We start from the raw sequence: 21,377 nt of genomic DNA, 5'->3' as shown, positions 1-21,377 counted from the left end.
TTCAGATACAATCTATGTTTTGGCAGAGTATTTTAGTAGAGAAGCATTTTTTTTTTATGCTACATCTATCCTTACAAGCTCAAATTCTGATTTTTGGGTCAGTTCTAGTCTTTCAACTCTCAGCCTAGCCTTTAAACTCAAGGACCTTTGGATCTTTCTAAGTTCAAGATCAGCCTTTCACTGGGAATTTTTTATCAGCTTCAGCCCCTGAAGATGTGCTAATTCACTGAGATTGCAACCTGCCAGACACCGAGCAAGGCTTCAGGCTTCATGCTGAAAGGATGGAGAGGCTCAAATTGACTAAAAATTACAGCTAGGGATAAATGTCTGAAACCAAAAGCAAATGTTCATTTGAATTGCCAATTTTAAATAAAAATAAACAGCAAAACTTAAAGAATCTAGTAATAACCAGTGCAGAGAAAAGGAGTCATTTGGAGAACAATTTCTCCAAAGACTTTAAAGGCCTCTTAATACCTAGCTTGGGTTTACTTTTAACTAATTTTGTGCTAAATATAGTCCATCCAAAGTATTTGGATATTAAACGAAATAAATAATGTATTTCTATCAAGTGTATAAATTTGTTCATAGTTTTAAGATCCTCCTTAAGATCTCACCTGTCAGATATTCCCACCTTAATTTCACAGACTAAAAAATATACGACAAATTATATTTTTCTGCATATAAGCCAGACTGTCAAACTCAAATTGAACTGTAAGTATTCCTCATCTCTGTAGATGTGATCTCTGAGATGAGGACACGCATCAAGAGTCTCTCTCATTTTTTGTCTCTCACATAAACAGCTGAGGGTTTATGTCAAGTTGCTTTATCTGAGATGGTGCCACTTCTGCAAATCCTTGTTGTCTCTTACCGTGAATCCTGTGCACTGAAGTTATGTGGGGCATACTGTTTTCATACGCTTCTCTGCTCTCGGGGGACGACTTAGTCAGGGGCAATGCTGAACGAGAACCCCACCAGCTCTCCCTTCCCGGCTGCGGCGTGCCAAGGAAATACCGGCCGGCTTCACATCTGCCTCCTTCACAGGCTTGGGTATGGAAATGTCTGTCATCGGTCAGCCTGGAGTGATCCAGTGTAAAACCATAGCAGAGAGCACTGCGGTCCGAGTACTGCCTGTAGGCACAGGAGACGTCATGGTGCTGGGAGCTCGGTCTGTCCACGGGCTCCAGGAGCTGGGGAGAAGCCGTATCAGTCAGGGGGCTCCCACCCCACTGGCTCTCGTGGTCAGACTCAGATCTCTCGGTGTGAAATCCAGAATACTGCAGAACAGGAGAAAAAGTGGGAAAATTACTATGTCTGGGTGAAATCTGCGAGTAACTGTGCTGAAAAGCCAGAGTGTATGTGCAATATGGTGGTTTTTTAGAGTGAGCCCACACGTCTGCACCTTCTGATTGCACTCCTGGTCCTTCCCTGTACAACACTCTGTAATGAGCTCACAGATGACAGGACAGACCTCATGAAAGTCTAAAATATCCCATGTAGACCCTTAACAGCCATCTCCTTTATGATGTGTAATATTAGGCTGAGCAACTTCAACGTTGCGATTCAATATTTTTTTAATATGTCCAGGTTTTTCTTATTGCCCTGAAACCTAGTGCTTATGCTCAGCAATGGTGCTCCAATGCTCCTTGGCAAAATGCTTTCAGAAATGACTGAAATAACACTGCTCCTGGAGCATTCTTGCACGTCAAATTGGAACTAAATGTATTTCAAGTTGTTAAAGGAGCAGCTGAATGTATTTTGACTTGTTAAAGTTCTTTTTCTAAGGGTTGCCTCTCTTTTCCTCATATTTTGTTTGCTGTTGGATTTTTTTTTCCTTACACAGAGTGGTATCTTGGAACTTCTTTTCTCCTATTAGTAGGGAAAAGAAAGCCGCCTGTAGATTCTGGGCCTACAAAAACCAGTACAGAGTAATGGCATTTGTTTAAAGAGAAGTAAGGGTTAAGTTAAATGTCACAGATTTCTAGGTATTCTTAATGACTGTTTCAAAATTTTAGATACTTTTTGGAAGAAAAAAAAAAGAAAAAGAAAAAAAGAATGCTTATTAAAACTCCTAGGACTTAGCTATCTCATTTTTAAATCTTTTTATTTATTGGAACTGTCAAACTTCATGGAACATCTTTAAATCAATTTCACCCGTGATTACGGACTGGGATGAGACCAAAGCTGTACATGCTCACCTCTTCAGTACTGCACACTCATGTCACAAATCAATGTATTACAACATGAAAACTTGAAATTCTCCCATTCCATCACTCACCTTCCAGATGCCCGCTCTGCCTTTTCTTTTAATAGGCATTAGGCGTCTCTCCTGAAAACATAAGCTTACCTTCCTTTTCATTAGATTGAGTTGCTATGAAACTCCTCATTATCAGCCAGGATCAAGGTTTTATGCACTTACCAATCGAAAGTACTGACCAGATGTTTGACTTACAGAAACTTAAACCATCTGTGCAACATCAGTAGTGGAACTACTTCAGTTTTGGCATTTAATTGGGTGTTTCTTCAGTATTCCAGTTTATATTTGTGAATACTGTTTGTTAACACGATAGGTTATTTAAAGGAAAGAAAGAAAGGGTCATGGCTTTGAGGAGCTCAATTATATTTTGTTACTAGTTGTCAGAAGAATACCCACAAGCAAAAAGTCTACCAGTAGACATAGAGAGGGTCAGCAAGTTAATAACACCATTTTTGTTGCAAGAGAATAGAGATGAAAGGATAAATCTGATTTTGCATGGAGGTAAGATAGTTACAGAGTCACAAAAGTGTTCTTTTAAATGCCAGTAATTTGGCATACATTAACTAGGAACTTTATTCAGCCATCACGGTGTTACGTGACCAACTAGAACATCTGACTCTCCTATTATCCTTTCAGATCTAATGTCTTCAAGCTGCTTAGTCACAAAGATATCTTCATAAATATCCACTGAATTACTGTAAATATTTTGACAAAAATATACAGATAAAATTAAGTTTCCAATGAAAAAAATCAGAAATTATTAACAAGATTTTAACTATTAAATTTTGGCTAAAATGGAAATTCACAAAAGGAAAACTACTTTTGTACCTATTCTTAATTTTAGAATTATTTTTAGCACTCTATTTGGGTTTGACTTTCATAACCTAGATTTTTTTAATTTAAGAAGTTAAGCTGAAATATAAGATACTATAAGAATAAATATAATTATAAAAAGTTAAAAGTTCATTTCTTTTCTTATTAAAAATAAAACTCATGCTATGTATTTCTTTCATGAGGAGGAAAAGGAAAATTATTTTATAATAATATTATAACAAGATTTCATTTGGAGGACAATTTATGACAATAATAAATGCTAGAGATTCTTTCAAACTAAAAATTCTTAATTTTATTTAGCTCTAATAGATATTCATCTATTAGGTCTCTGTTTCTAAGGACATCAAAGGGTCCAACATAGCATGAAGGGAATTTCTCCAGTTAACTGAAAACTTGCTCAATTTTTAATTGTTTTTTTCTTGAACCCAACCACAAAGGATTCAATTGCACAGGCCTTTGTGCACTTTTCTTAAAGAAAGGGAAAACATTTCATAGGGTATGTGTTCAGTATATTAAAAATCCACCATGTAATGTCATGTAGCCATGTAGTCAAGACCAACAATACTTCATGCATATTCTTTGTACTTGATGTAAATGATGATTATCTGAGATCTGACCTGTAGCAGCTGCCAGGCCACGTACAGAATTAAATTAACACAGTGAATTGTTTGTGGCCCACATTGTGTACCAATGTTTGATATGACTGCTTATTCTTAAGGTACAACATAAGCAGACATAGGCCAAAAATATGTCTAATACCCCTTAAAGCTAATCACATCTCAATTTGGCATCATCAGGCTGGCTCTACCACTGCAGCCCTATTACTGCCTCTTCTGGGAATCTGATGTTGACAGGTGGACACTCCAAATACGGGCATGTGTGACATGTTGACGGGGGGAGAAATGAAAGGATGATCAAAGACGCTGCTTTACTGAAATGCGAGTGGAAACACTATCTCTCAAGTCAGAATTAGGCTCCCATATGTCAAGTGATGAAAGACCACAGCAAACTGAATCAGATTTAATGAAAATTATGGCCAATTAAAATTAGTGGAAAATTATTTTTTTTTTCAATCCTAGTCCTGCCTCGCCAGAAATGCTTTCCTTTCTGCTAAGTTTTGCCTTCTGACTTCTATCAGGCAGAATTTATTATTTTTGGTTTTTTGACAAAGTTTAACCAGCAGACACAAGTTAAATATGATAAAGAATTTCAGACAAGCAACATCTGAAATCCCTTCAGGTGATTTCTGAATTGTCTTCTGGCATAAACAACAACAATATATAAATTTAATGGTCTCCCATCTGGTTCCTGGAAACTGAATTGCTACCTCCAGATACTAGAGATGTCTTCCAGACTGCTAATCCAGTGTACCATCACAGTGACAGCACACCAATGGCATTAGCGCTGACATAAGAAGTCCCTTTCTGTAGGCCATCACTGATGCTATTTTCACTCCAAGAAAAACTTCAGGAGGGCTGAAGTGGCAAGGAAATAGGAAAATATAAATTCCATGCCTAAGAAAAACTTACTTTATGAGAGCCCAGGGGAGTGTATTAGGCCAGCAGACAATTTAATATTTCTCGGGTGATTTTCTTTTGCCTGACCTTCCATTCCTACAGGTGTCTCACTGGCCTGAGCACTCATCCTGTCATACACAGCAACGTCAGCCTGCTCCACATACCATGCCAGATGTTCAAACAATAGATGTTATAGATATCTAATTTTCTGGCAGCCTACTCAGGTTTTTATCATTATAAACATTAAATATATAGTGAAACCCTCTCAGAGTCCTCTTTTTCTGTGAAAAACTTTCACTACATCAGCATTAGCAGCTTTCCTCTTGATTTGTGTCTTAACCATGAGAAAAAACATCACAGATGCAGGCTGCATTGTACTAAGAACATATGCATGCTTTTAAATCACTTTTATCTTACTTTTTACTAATGTAATCCTGAAATGTAAAATATGTTCTTTTTGCATTCACTGTTATAGGCAGAACAGATGGTGAAAGGCTTAGATTAAAGTAATACAGCATGTCCATTAAAATAACCCCCACTGCTGGTGACTCTTCAGCAGATCAGGAGTTATGTTTACTATAAAAAGAGGGGTTTGCTTTGCTTTTGAATACACTGGAAGTTGCCAAAGCTTTAGGCTACAGGAAGAAATGAAAAAAGAAACAAAACAAAAAAAACCCCCTCTGACTAGAATTCAGCCTGGTTCTATTATCTTTACCCCATTTGGTGATATACCCAAATAGAGGTGGATTGCAGAATTAATCCAGATTATCCGCTTAAAGGAGCTATAAAATCAATTTACCTCCCAAATCAGGTGTATTAATATACACCTACTAGAGAAGGTTCTTACTTCCAAAAATTCATGCATGCTGTAGCACACACCAAAGCCTCCATCCAACAGCTCTTGGGTACATCCTTACTTGTATGCATGCATTCATTTTATATACATATAATCTTTACCCAAGAAGTAAAACAAGTTATGAAGCAATAAACGTTTATCCAGGTCTGACCATAAAACATTTCTATTAGGGGCAGGCAACAGACAATTTTAAATATTTTCTTTAAACAATCATCATTAATGGAAAATTAAACTCCAAAGCAGTTGTTCAGATGATCACAATTTAAATGTTTTTCCAATCTTGTTGTTATTTCCTGTGTACAGAATAAATGAGGTCCAGGGCTAGCTTTTGGGAACACAAAATAAATGAGGTCCAGGACTAGATTTTGGGAGACCATCACAATGATTATTATTATGGGGGAATGCTATACAGGCATCTTTTAACCAACTCACAACATCCTTTTTCTGCAAGTCTTCATCTCTCCTGTTTTTTCATCTCCTCTTTCAGCTCTCCACCTCTCTGGTAGGACAGAAGGCCACTGTTCAAAGTGTCCATGCAAATCTTACAGCTATGTCATGAATTTTGTGTTGCTCTCCTCTCTTCTCCTGCCTGGGGCTGGTTTTACAGAACCCAGTAGCCCACTGCACTAATGTAAGACAGGGTTAATCAGATGCTGACCAGTGCCTCCAATTTAATGAACTCAGGCCTTGCTTAAAGAGTCTACAAACACTGTATTACACTATGTCTGCTTCTGCATAAGATTTGAGGTAAAAAAAAAACATTAACACTGTCTTAGGTGACCAAAACATCCACCTTTTGCCTTGGTGGTAAACATTCAGCTGAATTTTATTAACTTGGTTTTCATTCACTTCACATTTCATGTAGCTGTGCCAGGGGCACACAGCTGGCAAGGGAGAGGATTGTCCATTGTCAGCCAATAAAGCATATGAAGCAAAGTAAATGGTAAAGGGAAAATTAAAATAAAAAAAAAAAAAAGAGAGAGAAAAGAAACAAAATATATATATTTAAAATCTCCTAGGTGCCCTTAACTTTAAGAAATACTTTGCCCACTGCCATTGCTTTACTAATGAACTTCCTGCTTCTTTCCTCCACCAAAACCCAGGGTCCTCTGTAAGTCAAAACCCATGGCTTCACTTTTCACCATGGCTTCTGAGTCACACTCTAATTCTCCACAACTGACTGGCAAATTACGTGGGCTGGAGACTGAGGGACACAGGCCATACCACCTGCTGCATGCTCTTCACAACAGTTTTTCTTAGTCTTTCAACAGTTTATTCAGTGGTGGAGAAGGATGAGCGAGCTGCAAAGCCAAGCTGCCAGCGACGCTTGTGGTGATGTGCTACAATCAACAGTATGACCATTTTTCAAGACATTGGCAATCAGTGAGGCTGCTTCTTTTTGAATGACAAAATCTGTGACTTTACTACCAGGCAGCTTGTAAAGAGGATACAAAACAAAACTGAAAACTAAACATCCTGAGCTTTAAGACAACAACCCCTAATAAACCAACAATCCCAACGCTGCACTGCTAATTCAGGAATTTTTCTGGTGGCAGAGAGAATAAGGAGGTACTAATGAAAGTCACACTTTCAGAAAGCAGATTGATTTTGGAAGATAACAGGTCTTCAGTTAGGATTGTCCTGCTAGCAAATGAGGACTTCTGAAAGGACTGTGTAAGGGGAGATGAAGGGTAATTTCAGTAAATCAAAGACTGTCACCTTAAAAATCTAATTTGGAATTAATTGTGGGTATCCTTCCCGATCCTTTAAAGCAGTTTTATTACAATTTTTTGGTGTAGCACATTCAAGAGAAAGACTCTTCTTTAACAGCCCACAGAAATGAGTATGAACAAATTATTAAAGAACAGGAACCATAACAACCTCTGGCAAAATTAAGAATTTGAATTCATATCTAGGTGCACAGTTAAATAGCCCCTGTGTCAAAGGCAGGTGTAATTTAACTGAAATTCTTACCCTTGGTACTTTTGTGGAGACAAAGAAAGAAAACAAGGAAGTGATGTAGACACCTGGGCTCACGTTGTACACTCTTAGAGGTCAGATTAGAAAACATTGTGCCTGCAGAGAAGCTGTAGTCATCAAGGTCATTATCAGTTAAATATTGACCTGGACTCTATAAAAATACATAGCTCTTCAATGTTACATCATAAATGCATACATTCATGCCTACTGTGTGGTGGCATATGGGCAGTAAGATTTGCATCATTATTTAGTAAATATAAAGATTATTCCAACAAACCAATTTATTTGAGCTAGAGGGTTGACAACATAAACATGCAAGTGTGGTGGCATTGTCTGCAGAGATGTATTAGGTAAGCTCCAGTTCAGAGACCAAATCAAATCTGGTCCATTCTCCAAGCAGGGACATGTTCCTTACAAATGAGGCCTGAAAATAAAATCTGGGAAATTAAAGTCTACTGACACCTATGGCCACCTCCTAGTGCCTTCTCCCTTTCAAAGCTTGCACATAGAAAACTTCCTTTTCCCAGTTCGTTAAGCTAGCTTGTTGCTCTTCCTCCTCAAAACTCAGTCCTCCTGACTAAGATTTCAGTACTGAACTGCTGTCAAACATCTGGTGGCTCTTTAGATATGTTGGAATTATTAAGGAGTAAGTAAGAAAAAGCAAGCTTTCTCAAATGGCAAAATACACGATCCTCTCAAACCAAGTATTTCAAAACCAACATTTTTACTTGTCCTTCTGTCCGCTCCTCATTAACTCTGAGCCCTGTGCTGTTATTGTTGTTGATGATGACTTATTATACATGCTGAAACATAAATGTTTCCAGCTTTTTAGAAACCGTTTAAAGAAACATATTCCTGTCTCAAGATCTTATAACCTGTCGTCCTTTATTCCCATTGAGTAACATGTTCTTTGACCCGTTCTAATTACTTGGGTAAAATAGCAGACAAAATCAAGATATTCAAAAAGATCTAATTTTGTTTTTTGAAGACAACTACCTGTGGGTACGGTGATGTCCTTGATTTGGACTTTGTGCTTGAGAGGCGAGATTTGCTTCCCTTTCTATTATCCGTTATGGTCGGAGTTGAATTTGCGTATGAGAATGCCGGCTTGGTAGCAGTGACCTGATCCAGGGAGAGCTGTAGTCCTTTATATTCAGTATCCCTATATAAAAGGCAAAAGTGAAAAACAAACTCACTTCATATCTTAATGGGAAACAGTCCTTCCTTCTTAGTGGGGGGTGGAAACAAAAGATATTTTTAAGGAAAAAGAATAAAACCATCCAGGGTGAGCCACTATATCCCCCTTATACACTTATATACCTTATACACTATTGTTTACGCTTAGTAAACAATAGCACTATTTTTATACTGCAAATATGATTGCTTTTTGCATCCAACTGTTATCAACCTGATCTACTTTCTTTGGTAATAAAAAACAATGGGATGAAAATTTCTGAAATTTATATTACAGTTCTGCATTGTTCACATAGCTAAGCAGTAAATAGGATACATTTTCCTCAAAACTCTTTTAACTGTACAACTACAGACTTACCACATGTGTATATGTGCGTGTGTTCATGCATATTTGGGGGTACATATGACAGCCTACATACATGACTAAATAAATTGAACAAATCGTATTTTTTTTATGGAAAACACTTCATCTTTAAGCTTATATTTTTCGTTGTTTACAAGTTTCAGGCAATTGGTGTAAATTTTTGAATTTTTTTTCTTCTATGAGACTTGTGTTTATTCCTTTGTTTGCAGTTTCTTGTACTGAGTTTACTAGTCAGAGAAAGCAGCTAAACAAATACAAATCTTGTGATTTAAATTCTCCGTCCCCCACTCACAAAATACTAGAGGTTTTCTATGGGGAGCTAGATATAACCGCAGTTTGTGAAGTTCAGTGTTAGTTTCTTCAAACTTTCTAATAAACACATAAAAGTAAGGAAAGCTGGCATTATTCACAATGTCTTACTAAGCATAACGAGGGCATATGCATTGGTCTGCACCCCTCTCCACACATCTGCATGTCTGCTGATACCCGGGGGAGTAAGAAATGAGCTCTCCAGCTTTCATGTAGTCATACGGAACCTATTCTGACAATGATTTATTAAAAGAGAATGAAGCAAGAGTTTCTTCCTGACCTACCTACCTGGAGGAAAAGAGGAAGGATTCATGGCTTTTCTCTTCCTTTGTGTTAATCAGCAGAGAAGTAGAAGAGCAAGGGAAGAATAATTCTTCTTCTATGCAGTCAAGGAGGCAACATATTCATTCACACATTATCCTATACTCCATCTAAATCCAAACTATCATCCTTAATGAATTATATTAATAATAAATTGTTCACTCAGCTTTAGCAACAATATCTTGCTTTACGATCACACATATATTGATGTAAGCTGTGACAGTCTAACAGTTTTTAGAAAGGAATTGCACCACAATCTGAGCATGTCACAGCTTAGTACCCTGAAATGCTTTCAGAAAAAAATGAGGGGCAGAAGGATAAGCTTGATAAATCACTGAAATAAATGAAATAGAATGAATCTTTGAATGCCGCAGATAAACCTGAAGAACAGACAAATTAATTCATGACAGTTTTACACTATTTTTTTTGCACCTGATAAATAACAATCTTGTTGGTTGAAGAGGCTTAGTTTTTTTGACAATGCAGACAATGTGTATGTATCCATGTATATATAACACATGAAAATGAATCACTGACATAATAACTGCACTGATTACACTGTTTCCAGTCCACAGCAGACAAAGTTTGGCCAAGCATAATTAATGTTTTATAATGAGAAATTACTTCTTAATGAGGTTATTTCTTCAAAACCTCTGCTATAATATTCACGTTTCAAATATTCTGCCTGCAGTGAAAGCATCTGAATATAGGGATTTACTTTGGCCTACTTGGCAGGTAATGCTCAGTCACATATTTTGAAACCATTAATCTTTCCTGTGGTTACTCTCAGAATTTCCTTCCAGGCACCTTGACTTGATATGCAAAGCATCTGTCTCCATAATTGAGTCCTACCCAATTGTCTTTATGTTATACAAAACATCAGAAAGAAAGGGTGTCAATTAATCTTCATATTTAATTACTATAGCATGGGATGTCATCGATAGTCCTGAAAAAAATATCAGTCTCATCCTGATATATACATTCCCTGTGACTATTTGATTATAAGAAAAGGACCTATGGTCTCAGTGTCAGATGCAGAAACTATTGCCTCCAGAAATGAAAATTAATGATAACTAAGTAGAGAAGTTGTTTGCAGTCTTGGGGATATGAGGACTTTCTGTTTCATTTTTGAACCTACCAGCCTTTTTGCCTCCCTTTTTGCTGGAGAACCCATAGCTCTGCGCTCCTGCCATTGCCTCCCCATTTCTGGTGCATGCCACCCTGTAGCAGTCTACTGCTTTCTCACATCAGTGGAAGAGTCTTAAAAAATTGGAGAAAACACCACTCCAGCGTTCAGACCACAGTCTGTCACTCCAACACTATTTGCCTGCTGTTATGATCTGCAAGTGCCAAGCATTCAAATCATAGAGACTACACTGTACAACACTTCTAGAGCACAGGAATCCAAACAAAACCAGGCAAATCAGGATACCCAAAACCTTGCATGCTTTTCTAAGTCCTTGGTATCGCTATTGTGAGCAGTCACTGACCCCAGAACACCACACACTGGAATAAACACCACAGGCTGGTATTTGCAGCCAGTTGTTTATATGGCAACATCATTAAACAAAGGATAAGAAGAAATCTATCTGAAGTTCTTGTTGCCAAATGTAAAGTTTCCCCTTAGAAAAAGAACACATCTGTACTCTCCTTGCAGATGAAACACAATTTTTTACATTACCAAGGCATGATTCAATACCATCTCAACCCTACCCTAATGCAGCTACCCTTCAGAAGAGCCAAGATAGACACCAGAACATCAAAAGTAACAGGCCAAGATAAATACCAGAAATTTAAAAAAAATAAAAAAATAAAGGCAAAGAAAACATGGAGGAAGGGTCCTGTGGTCTCAATGTCAGATGATGTTCCATCAAGAAATGAAAACATTTGAGTATATCCATATGCACTGTGAGGCAAAGGACTAGAGGAACCAGGGCTCCTAGTGGCACACAAACTACAGATGGAAATTCTGACAACTTCCTGGAGTAATTTATAAAACTTCCACCAACCATGAAACTGTAATCTCCAGATTCCTGTTCTCAGACACCTGAATCCTCTATTACACAATCCCAGCAACACAGTAGTAACTGCATCTTGCGTTCTACACGTAATTCAAAAAAAGGTGGTAGATATGAGCCTCTTCCTCCAAGGTCCTCACCTTCAGGATCCCACAGGGATCCCTACAGTCTACATCTATCTACATGAGACTGCTGAGAGAGAGAGTGATATGGCATGTGTTCAATTGCTAACAGTATGTTGCTGACAATCTACTATTTATCTCATTTTCTGATGCAACTATCATCACTATAAAACATCAGAATAACTACAGGAAATTAGCTCTTAAATGAAGAACAGATGGATCAAACTGAATCCAGACAAGACCAAAGTGATGCTTCTTTGCAAAGGGAAACACATTGAAGACCTCCACCTTTTCATGATGGGAAACAGCCATTCTTTCCACAGTTGGATGGAAATTCTAGGTCCTCTTTGACTCCTCAAAAAACTTGGATGCATATGCTTTTGGTAGCATATGCTTCCAAAAATGTATTATTTCTCCTCTATCTTGTCCCTCCCCCCATATGAGAATCTGGCCAGTATGGTCAATGTATCAGGCACCTACAGACTGGATTACCACATTTCACTGTAAGCGAAAAGAAATCAAAAGACAAAGCGTAAAATCCTCTTGCGACAATATGTTGCTTCCCATTTTCTTCTCAGATATAACTCCCAGAAGAATTTCCACTCTGTGCCATGTATCTGGATCTTCCACTACCCATTATAAAGGCTGACCCTAATTTTGAAAGCACTTGTTGTTGTACCAGAGCTAGCATCATGAAAAACCAAGGATCGATGGCTGTACCAACCGCACGTCTCTGCGGTAAAGAATCTGAAAGTTAAGCACAAAGCATTTTTTTACTAAAAGGATCTAGCTGTAGCAAGCTGCATAGATGAAGAAGGACAAAGGCTGAAGCAGAAAAGTATTTGGAAGAGGAAGCCAATATGTTTGCACATGACTTGAATGCCAGCAGGATCTGCAACACTTGTGTGAAGAGTTCTCACAATTCAGCTTGAGAAGACACTTTCTGCCTACTACCATTGCCAAAGTGTACAATATGAAACGTGGTGGCAACAGTCTGCCTAATGAAAGTTTGAGGAGGAGATAATGACTCATTAGCAGATTGACCCAAAAAAGAACAGTAAGGGAGCAGAGCAGATCACCACAAAACCTGAATTCTTGGCAAAAAATAGAGCTTGCACAAATATGGCAACTGAGTGTGTGGCTACAGCTCACCATGAAACTGAAAAAAAAATTAGAGGTTTTATATATTCCCTTTTTGAAGGAAAAAAGATGAGGAAAGGGTGAGTCAGCATTGCTAAAAATAAAATTGGGAAGACTGGAATCAGTGACAGAGGTCCAGAGAGCACAGTATGGCCCAAGACAACCCAATACTGTACAGACAAGCTGGACTTTTTGTAGTTGTGTTTCTTCAAGTAATAGGATGAATTTTGGGACTACTTTAACCAAAATCTAAACATTAAAGTGAGACTAGACATTAACGTTAAAGAGTTAAAGACACAAATAGTTTTGAAGATATTAAGATTCCCTACTTAAAGACAGTGTTGGCTATGGAACAGAGGAGGATTTAAGCCCTGAAAAATGCTTTCAAACAAAAAGAGCAGCTCAACAGGATGTATCCAGAGGAAGGAGTGAAATAATGACATCCATTAGTGAAGAATAAATATCCCGATTCAATCAAAAGAACTTAAGAAGGACAACCAGAGTGAAGAATAGAGATCTTATGTATCTACAATCATAATCAGCATAACCTTCAAAACAAGAAGAAAAAAACCTTTAAAAAAGAAGGAAAAATGCTTAGCCCGTGGAAAACTCTGCAGAAACCATAAAAAAGAGCATTTTTTTTTATGTGAATGCCACAACACACCAGAAAGAAAGAATAAGCTATACATACAGTGGCTGAGAATAAACAGATAACCAACAATGAGGCAGGTATTTACAGTGTATTTAATTCCATCAAAATATACTAAATTTAGACACCTTAAAGAAGACTTACAGAAATTCAGTTTTCATTAATGGCGTTTCAGCATTGGATTAGAAAAGCATTTCAGTTCATTCTCTCCGGCACCAATCAAAATATCAGCATAAAACTGGAAACAGATCTTACTCTTATTCTTAGGTAACTTTCAACTGATAGTCAGAATAATATGCATGATCATGCTGTCACCAGAAATCACAGGAAATAAAGAATTATAAGGCATTGTGCGACCACTTAAAACTGACAAACACTGGATAACCTCCACCCTTGTCATTTCTCACACATATTAAAGTAATTAATGAAGTGGAAGCTGAAAGTAAAAGCACTAGATGATCTTAATGCAGCACATTCCTACATCATGGGCACAATCATTCACACAACTGAAGTGGAAAGCATTGTTCATGCAATAGAAAACAAGGTGTAATTTTAATTGGTTGCACTATTATTTCTATTGAACACATAATATATGTTCATCATTTCCTCTAGTTTTACATGCAAAATCCATGAAGGGGCATATGCAGTCTGCATTTCTTTTAGCTAAAAATCAGAAAAATTATATTTTTCAGATTTTCTGCCAGTCTAATAGAACACAGAATAGAAATTGTGAGATTAAACTGAAGGTGTTAATGTCATGAATGTTCTGTCTATTTTGCTGAGTTGCTGCAATTCAGTTAAAATCAGCCATGAAGGTGGTAAAAGTCTGGCAGCTCCTCATGCATGTCTGACCACAATACTGTAATATATCATTCTTCTACTTTTAAACAATGCCTGCAACTTTTAACATTTCCACACTCCAGCTCATGCAATGCTAACAGAGCGCCGTTCAGCAGATGAGTGAAAAGAGAACAGATTCTGGCTGTTTGTCATCTTCATGGCTTTCTAAATCAGCAGATGGTACAACAAAACAGACAATTTCCTCATCTGCTGTGTCCTCTGTTCATGTACAATGTGTCTCAGAAATGTTTACAAAGGCCTCAGTCTGCTCACGAGACTTGTCAGGAGGAGCATATGCAACCCCTTTAGCATCTTCCAGAACCAGTCAAAATAAGGTTTCACTCAGCTCATACAGGAAGCCAAATTTCAGGACAAAGTGGAGAAAAAAGCTGCTGAACCTCACTGCTTGTTCTGAAGCTGAGTTACACTCAGACCTCAGAGATACTCCCTGCCTCAGTTTTTCCATCAGTTACTGGAATGACGTTAGTAACCCTCCTTTCTAAAGCTTCTTGAGTGAAAAGTCCCATAAAATCCTGACCTACTGCTCACCAAAGTAATTGGAAAGACCCTCCAGAAATCTTTCAAGCGGTTGTTTATCATTAGTACCCTTAATAGTAAGCAATGCATCTACTTGGAGAAGTGTGAGATCTGGATATTGGATCCCTTCATTAAGTTCCAGGAACCCATTTATCTCCATAAATAGCATAAGCAACAGTAGCTGTTTACATCTTGTTGAGTCAAAGTTTACAGCTTCTCCAGCCACGAGATTCACATACATGAGATCATGTTCCTGTATTTGCTTTTAAAGACAGAGCTACCCAAACCAGGAAGTTTAATTAAATGATTTGATACATTCAGGAAAACTGAAGCACAAAGTTTCCTACATGGATCATTTAACACAAATGTCTGAGGATATCCTCTAGACAACTACTGTCAGAGAAATTTTATATATTCCCTGATTGGTTTCTTATCTCAGAATGCAATCATTTAACTGTCAGTTGGAGTTAAATAAAACATCCTGGCCTCCAGATAATCATGGTGTGGCAGAGTTTTCAGCAGTCCGAAGGTGCAGTTTGTCATTCCCAACCACATGTCTAGCCATCTCTGCTTCCAAAAGGAACCCTTTGTACACTGTATTTGCCTTTATTTACTAGATGAAAATATGCACCAGGGATTTATTATTGTTTGTGAATAAAATGCCCAAGATATCCTAGGCTAATTATACATAAATATAATTACCATTTTTAATAAGAGATAGCACTGAAAAAAATGCTTTAAACAAATAAAGTATGATGACCTGAATTTAATTCCGTAGCATTTATTTGTACTAGGAGTGCTTTCTTCCAAATGTGAGGTGCTTAGGAGCACAACTGGCTAAAAGTCATATTTGATGTATATTCAGTGCTTGCCAAGTTAAATGGGGAAATATATTTGGCAGGAGTTTATAAATGTTTGTATATGTTAGAATCTGCCTGATAATGAGAAATTTGAATTAAAGGGACATAGCCTGCAATACTGCTTGCAGTTAAGAATACTTTCTCCGAAGGCATGTTAAACATTGCAGAACTCTATGACTCATGTCCACTCTATCAGCCTTTATTAAATTATTGCGGTGACTTCTTAGTAATCATTTGGGGTTTTCCATTACTTCTAATTCACCTGCACATTCAAAATAATATTTCTGAATAAACCAAAGGCCCGTTAAATGAGACTTTTAAAAGTCTAAGGTTTTTTCCTTCCTTTCAACCACTCCATAAAAACCCACGTCACCTCAGTGCAACGGCAAGTGCATGTTTGCAGCAGCCCTTTAGGAACTAATGCCATATAAACATAAATTCTCACATATCCATGTAAGATGATTTTTGTTTTGCAGAAAGCCAGACTGACAACAGTGCAACAGACTGCTGTTATACAGGGTAGATTTTCCCATCTCAGACTTTTTAGTATTTATATATGCTAAAAAATATAACCTGAATACTACTCCCACCTCTAAGACACCAATCGAGTAGCCAAGTAATCTAGATTTAATTCTCAACCCTCCCACAGACCACTGGTGTCACACTGGACAAATTGTGTATCATGGGATTTTAGCAAGCCCTTGGCACTTGCCTGAGCTTACCTTGAGTGCCTCAACATGGCCACTGGGACTTTTAGTTTTGGTGGGGTCAAATTTAGCCCAGCACTGATCACTTCTGAGAACCCCTACCTTAACTTTTCTGATTATTAGCTCTGGAAGGGAGGATAACAATACGTTCTTGTAGGAAACACTTCTTTTGTGAAATATCTTTGTCTGTCTCGCCTATTAAAGTTAAGCTTTTTGTTGGAAGAACAATCTGTCTGCCACGGATAACACAAAATACATTTCCCAAGACCAGTACTCATGTCACTATGATGCAAAGCATGTTTTTATTATTTCAGGATCTCCATGTATTCAATGCAAATGTTTATAACTATGTCCTATACCATTTATCCTTGATTAAACCTCTTCTAGATAGTTAATCATTAATGATTTCTTTACAGTTGCTGTGCAAACAGTTCATTCATGCCTATGACATATCAAATTTCACAGACATGTTCTTTAATTGGATTCATTTATTTCTAATCTACTTAAGCCCTTACTACTGTAATGCTTGACTAAATATACATTAAACTCACTTATTTAAACTGCTAAAATAAATTTGAGATGTATTCTATGAATAAAAATACTTGATTGAATACATGTAATACCATTGTTATTGTGTACCTAACAGAGCAGAAATTATTGGAAATAGCACACCAGATAGCTATGTGATATGCCTGGACAAAAGGATTTGAGAGGATGCTGATAGTTTTTTGGCAGAGATTAACAAGTTTCTAAATCCCAAGGATTCCTATAGCACATTAAGGTATATAACAAAGAGAACCAAAAGGAGCTCTTCATGATTCTCATTAAGGATATTGGGTGTTTTCATTTTAAAATCCAGGCACTTTTTTAGACATAAGAGCCTCATACCAGTTCTGTCTCCTTATGGCAAGAAAAAGGGCTAAAACAGCCAAGATACTTTCAAGATTTGACTATTCAATGTCTTGTAAGTAACAGTAACTGAAAAGTTAGAAGTCCTGTTTCTGGGTGTTTAGAAACCACAAAAGACAATTATGTAGCTATGGACTCTGAGTTATTAGGGGTATATACAGCACTCTCCTCTACAGGACTTAAGTAGGGTCTTTAAACCTAGTTTCAGATTTTTGTTTCTAAAACTAGTACCTTTAAACTCCATTTTGGTGAATAATCCTCTAATTTATATGTTTCGCCACTTACACTGAGGAGTTGCACAAAAGAAAGATGCATCACATTGCAGAGAGGTCACTGGTAACAGACTGCCCTGTGTGTAAGAAAATGTACATCAATGCAGTAAATGAGGATTATACCTCATACCATGCACAAACCCCTCACAGACTGACACCTCAGACATTGTATACTCTCGCCATCCCAACTGAAAACCCGAAAAAGCTCAGCAAGGATGGTGGGCTTGGAACAGCATCTCTATGGGGAACAATTAAGGAGACGACTCAGGCTGAAAGACGAGTAGGAGAACAAAATAAGATCTGTAAATTATGAGCAGAGTAAAGAAAATTATTAGGAAGCAGTTTTTCACTTGTTCTTTCAACACAAGAAGTATGGGCTATGCCACGAATGAAAAGGGGTCTCTTTCACAACAAAAGGTTGTCTTTCTTACCATATTTACTTAAGCTTGGCAAAAGCTCACATGGTTTCAAAAAGTAAAAGAAAAAAAAAATATGGAGAAAAAAGAAAGCACAAAACGTTGACAACTAATACACTCAAAGATCTCACCTCTTTCTAGGAAGACACTTGAACTTCTTGAAGACTGGGAGAAAGTGCTGGGGAAGCATTACTGCATGCTTGGCCTATTTTTAAAATCTTTCCAAAGTATTTGCCATAGTCACTACCAGTATGTGTCTGACCCTGTATAGCTGTTCTTATGTTACACTCTATACCACAGTCGTTAAGCAATTTCATACTTCAGTTCCATTGAAACTGTTCAGTGAAGAGTGGTCCTGACAATTTGCTGTTATCACTTTTAATAATTTACTGTACAAGTTAATTTATTGATATTTCAGATTTTATCGGCTCTTCTATGTTCCCCATAATTAAAGCTTTTGTTGTGACAGCCTTTCCAAGATCCTAAGGTGAATGCTTGAAAAAATTAGTTAGCTTTTCTGTGATGATTTGTGGTATAAGCTTCTGTGATCTGGGAATAGTTTATTTGAGAAAAACAGTGTGCTTGAAAAATGGTTTGCTGTTCATTCTGTTTGTTCTTCCTTGGGAAATTTCTATCTGCATGTCTCATAACATACTTGTCCGTCATTTCAGCCTGTTTTTTCTGATGAGCTGTGCCCCATAGTGAGGAAGCTTGTTGAGTCCAAAAGGATTCATGAATTCCATCTGGTGAGGAGGTCCCATTTACAGTAGATCACCCTCTCATTCATCAGATTAGTTCTTTCTTGTCGTAAGACTTTCAGCTTCCTCAGAAGCAGCAAGATTTTCCTACAATGAAAGTCTTTCTGACTCACTTGTCCAGAGTTCCTCAGCTTTGGTCAAGGGACAGCACTTTGCCCCTGAGAGCCATTGTCTGCCCACAAAGGAAACATGATAACATACTTGAATGTTTATCAACTGAACCTTGCTTTGCATAAATTTTGGAGGAGGTAAGGGGAGAAAGACAAGCAAGGACTTGCATGTGCACTTTGGCATTTGGGGAGAATGGCTTTTGGGGTGTTTTACAAATTGATATACCTGTTTTCTTGTTTCATTATTTGCACCTGAGTTAGACAAGTGTTGTGCTTTGACCCCAGATGGCAGCTAGAACCACCCAGCTGCTCACTCACTCTGGTGGGCTGAGATTAAGAGGGTTTAATAGGTAGAGCAAAAGCCACACGCACAAGCAAAGCAAAACAAGGAATTCATTCACTGCTTCCCACGAGCCATCTCCAGGAAAGCAGGGATCCATCACGTCTAACAGTTACTTAGGAAGACAAATACCATAACTCCGAATGTCTCCCCTTCCTCCTTCTTCCCCAGCTTTATATACTGACCATGATGTCATATAGTATGGAATATCCCTTTGGTCAGTTGGGGTCAGCTGTCCCAGCTGTGTCCCCTACCAACTTCTTGTGCCCTTCCAGCCTGCACATCTGCAGGGCAGTGTGAGGGGCAGAAAAGGCCTTGAGAGCACAGCAACAACAAAAAACATTAGTGCACTATCAACAGTATTTCTCATCCCAAATCCAAAACACAGCGCTACACCAACTATAACAAGAAAGTTAACTCCATCCTACCTGAAACTATGACAATTGCCTTTTAGCTCCTCCCCACTCACAGCCAAACCTCTGCTGCAGCTGAATCCCACTCACATCACTTGTCACTTGAGTCTAAGGCTCTGTTCATATCAGACTCAGGCTTGGTCATCCGGCTTTGATAGACATACAATGTATAAAGTGGTTACATGGACAAAACAGGACACTAACAGCAAGAAAAGCCAGTATCATAACGCTATAACACACACTACTCTACTTTATTTGGTACCTTCCTGGTAATCACTGATTCTATTTCCTCAAAGTATACATTTATACACACTTATACTTGTTAAGTGGGTCCATTAAATGTTAAAATTGATACAAGATAACCTGCTTGACCACCTAGACCCTCTGGGCCACTGAGTAAGTTAAACCACCATACGTTGCACAATTACTGCTGACCCCATGCCTTCTATCAAATTCAGAAAAGAGACTTTTTTTAATGGTAGTTAATGCTTTTCGACAATACTCCTAACACCCACTCATCATTAACATATACAGTTCCAGAATTACATACCCATGTTAAAATCCATCTTATGAAACTGAAGAATAAGTCTCCAATGTGTTGAATGGTTCTAAGTAGTGAAATACTTACTAGGCCTAGCTAAAAGTTCTCCACAAATAAGTAAAAATCATTTAATAAAACATAATAACATCCAGCTACAAACTTTAGAAATTTAAATCTATCATCTGACTAGTACCTTTGCCCTCCTGTTCCTTGCTTTGACTTGGACAGGAAGGAGCCTTAGCTGGCTTCAGCCACTCTGTTGTTACTGCTTCACATAGAAACTTATCAAGGATTTCTGGATGCCTAGAAGTGTCTCTGACCAGGCCACTGTATGTTTCCATAAAAATGTCCATAGCAGACATGCAGATTCACTCCACTGCCATCCTACAACTGTCCTTGGACCAACAGTACAGCTAATCTGCAGCTGGACTAAATGAACATTTGATTTGGGTTTGTATAACATGTCCAGTATATCATGAAGTATGACATCTACCGTACTTGTGGTGACCACTTCTGTAGCACATATGCAGCAGCTCCAGGTATCACACCTGTGCAAATGCTGCTGTGCACCTACTGCTTTCTTCAGCTCACTAGATACCACCATGGAAGACCTAACTGCATATTTCTTTGGACTGAAGCCATATCCCCACCCCCATTTCTGTTTTTTACAGACTAGACAGCACTAGGGAGGCTGATCATCTTTCAGAAGATGACACTTTTAATTCTCCTACTCACAGTTTAAGATCAACAGAATTGTTTTGGGCAATACTGTGCAGCAGTTTGGCTGCAAATGGAAGGATGCTATCAGGCTATTTATCCCCAAATCTAGCCTTTATTTGAGCAAGTACTCTACTGGGATATGCCTCAAGAAGCAACCATTAAAGATTATTATTTCGTTCTGTGTGCAAAACAGCCTTTGGAAACAGCAAGAGAAAAATAGCATGCAATGTCTTTGGGTGGATTTCAGTTAACCAGGGCCTAAGTCAGAGGGAGAGAGTTTTCTATAGCAACAGCCCAGGCTACCAGCTGCCAAACATAGTACAGAGATGATCAAAAGCCACAGGCTACTCGGGAACAGGCTGCCTTCAGGGCACACTGTGCTTGTTCTCTTCCTAA

At 38.0% G+C, this 21,377-nt stretch overlaps 1 protein-coding gene across 1 annotated transcript in view; it reads right to left on the bottom strand.

The window, feature by feature from the left end:
- The window catches only part of SIM1 (single-minded family bHLH transcription factor 1), a 48,592-nt gene that overhangs the window by 3,761 nt on the left and 23,454 nt on the right, over positions 1 to 21,377 (bottom strand). The window contains exons 9-10 of the mRNA XM_014964499.1: positions 8,438 to 8,603; positions 869 to 1,274 (exon numbers count right to left, since the gene is read on the bottom strand). Of these exons, the coding sequence (XP_014819985.1) occupies positions 869 to 1,274; positions 8,438 to 8,603 (572 nt within the window). The remainder of the gene's footprint in view (positions 1 to 868; positions 1,275 to 8,437; positions 8,604 to 21,377) is intronic.

Source organism: Calidris pugnax, unplaced genomic scaffold, assembly GCF_001431845.1.
Source record: "Calidris pugnax isolate Ruff unplaced genomic scaffold, ASM143184v1 scaffold219, whole genome shotgun sequence".
NCBI classification, from domain to species: domain Eukaryota; kingdom Metazoa; phylum Chordata; class Aves; order Charadriiformes; family Scolopacidae; genus Calidris; species Calidris pugnax.
Note: the sequence above shows the minus strand (reverse complement) of the source record. Positions and strands in the feature narration are given on the sequence as shown.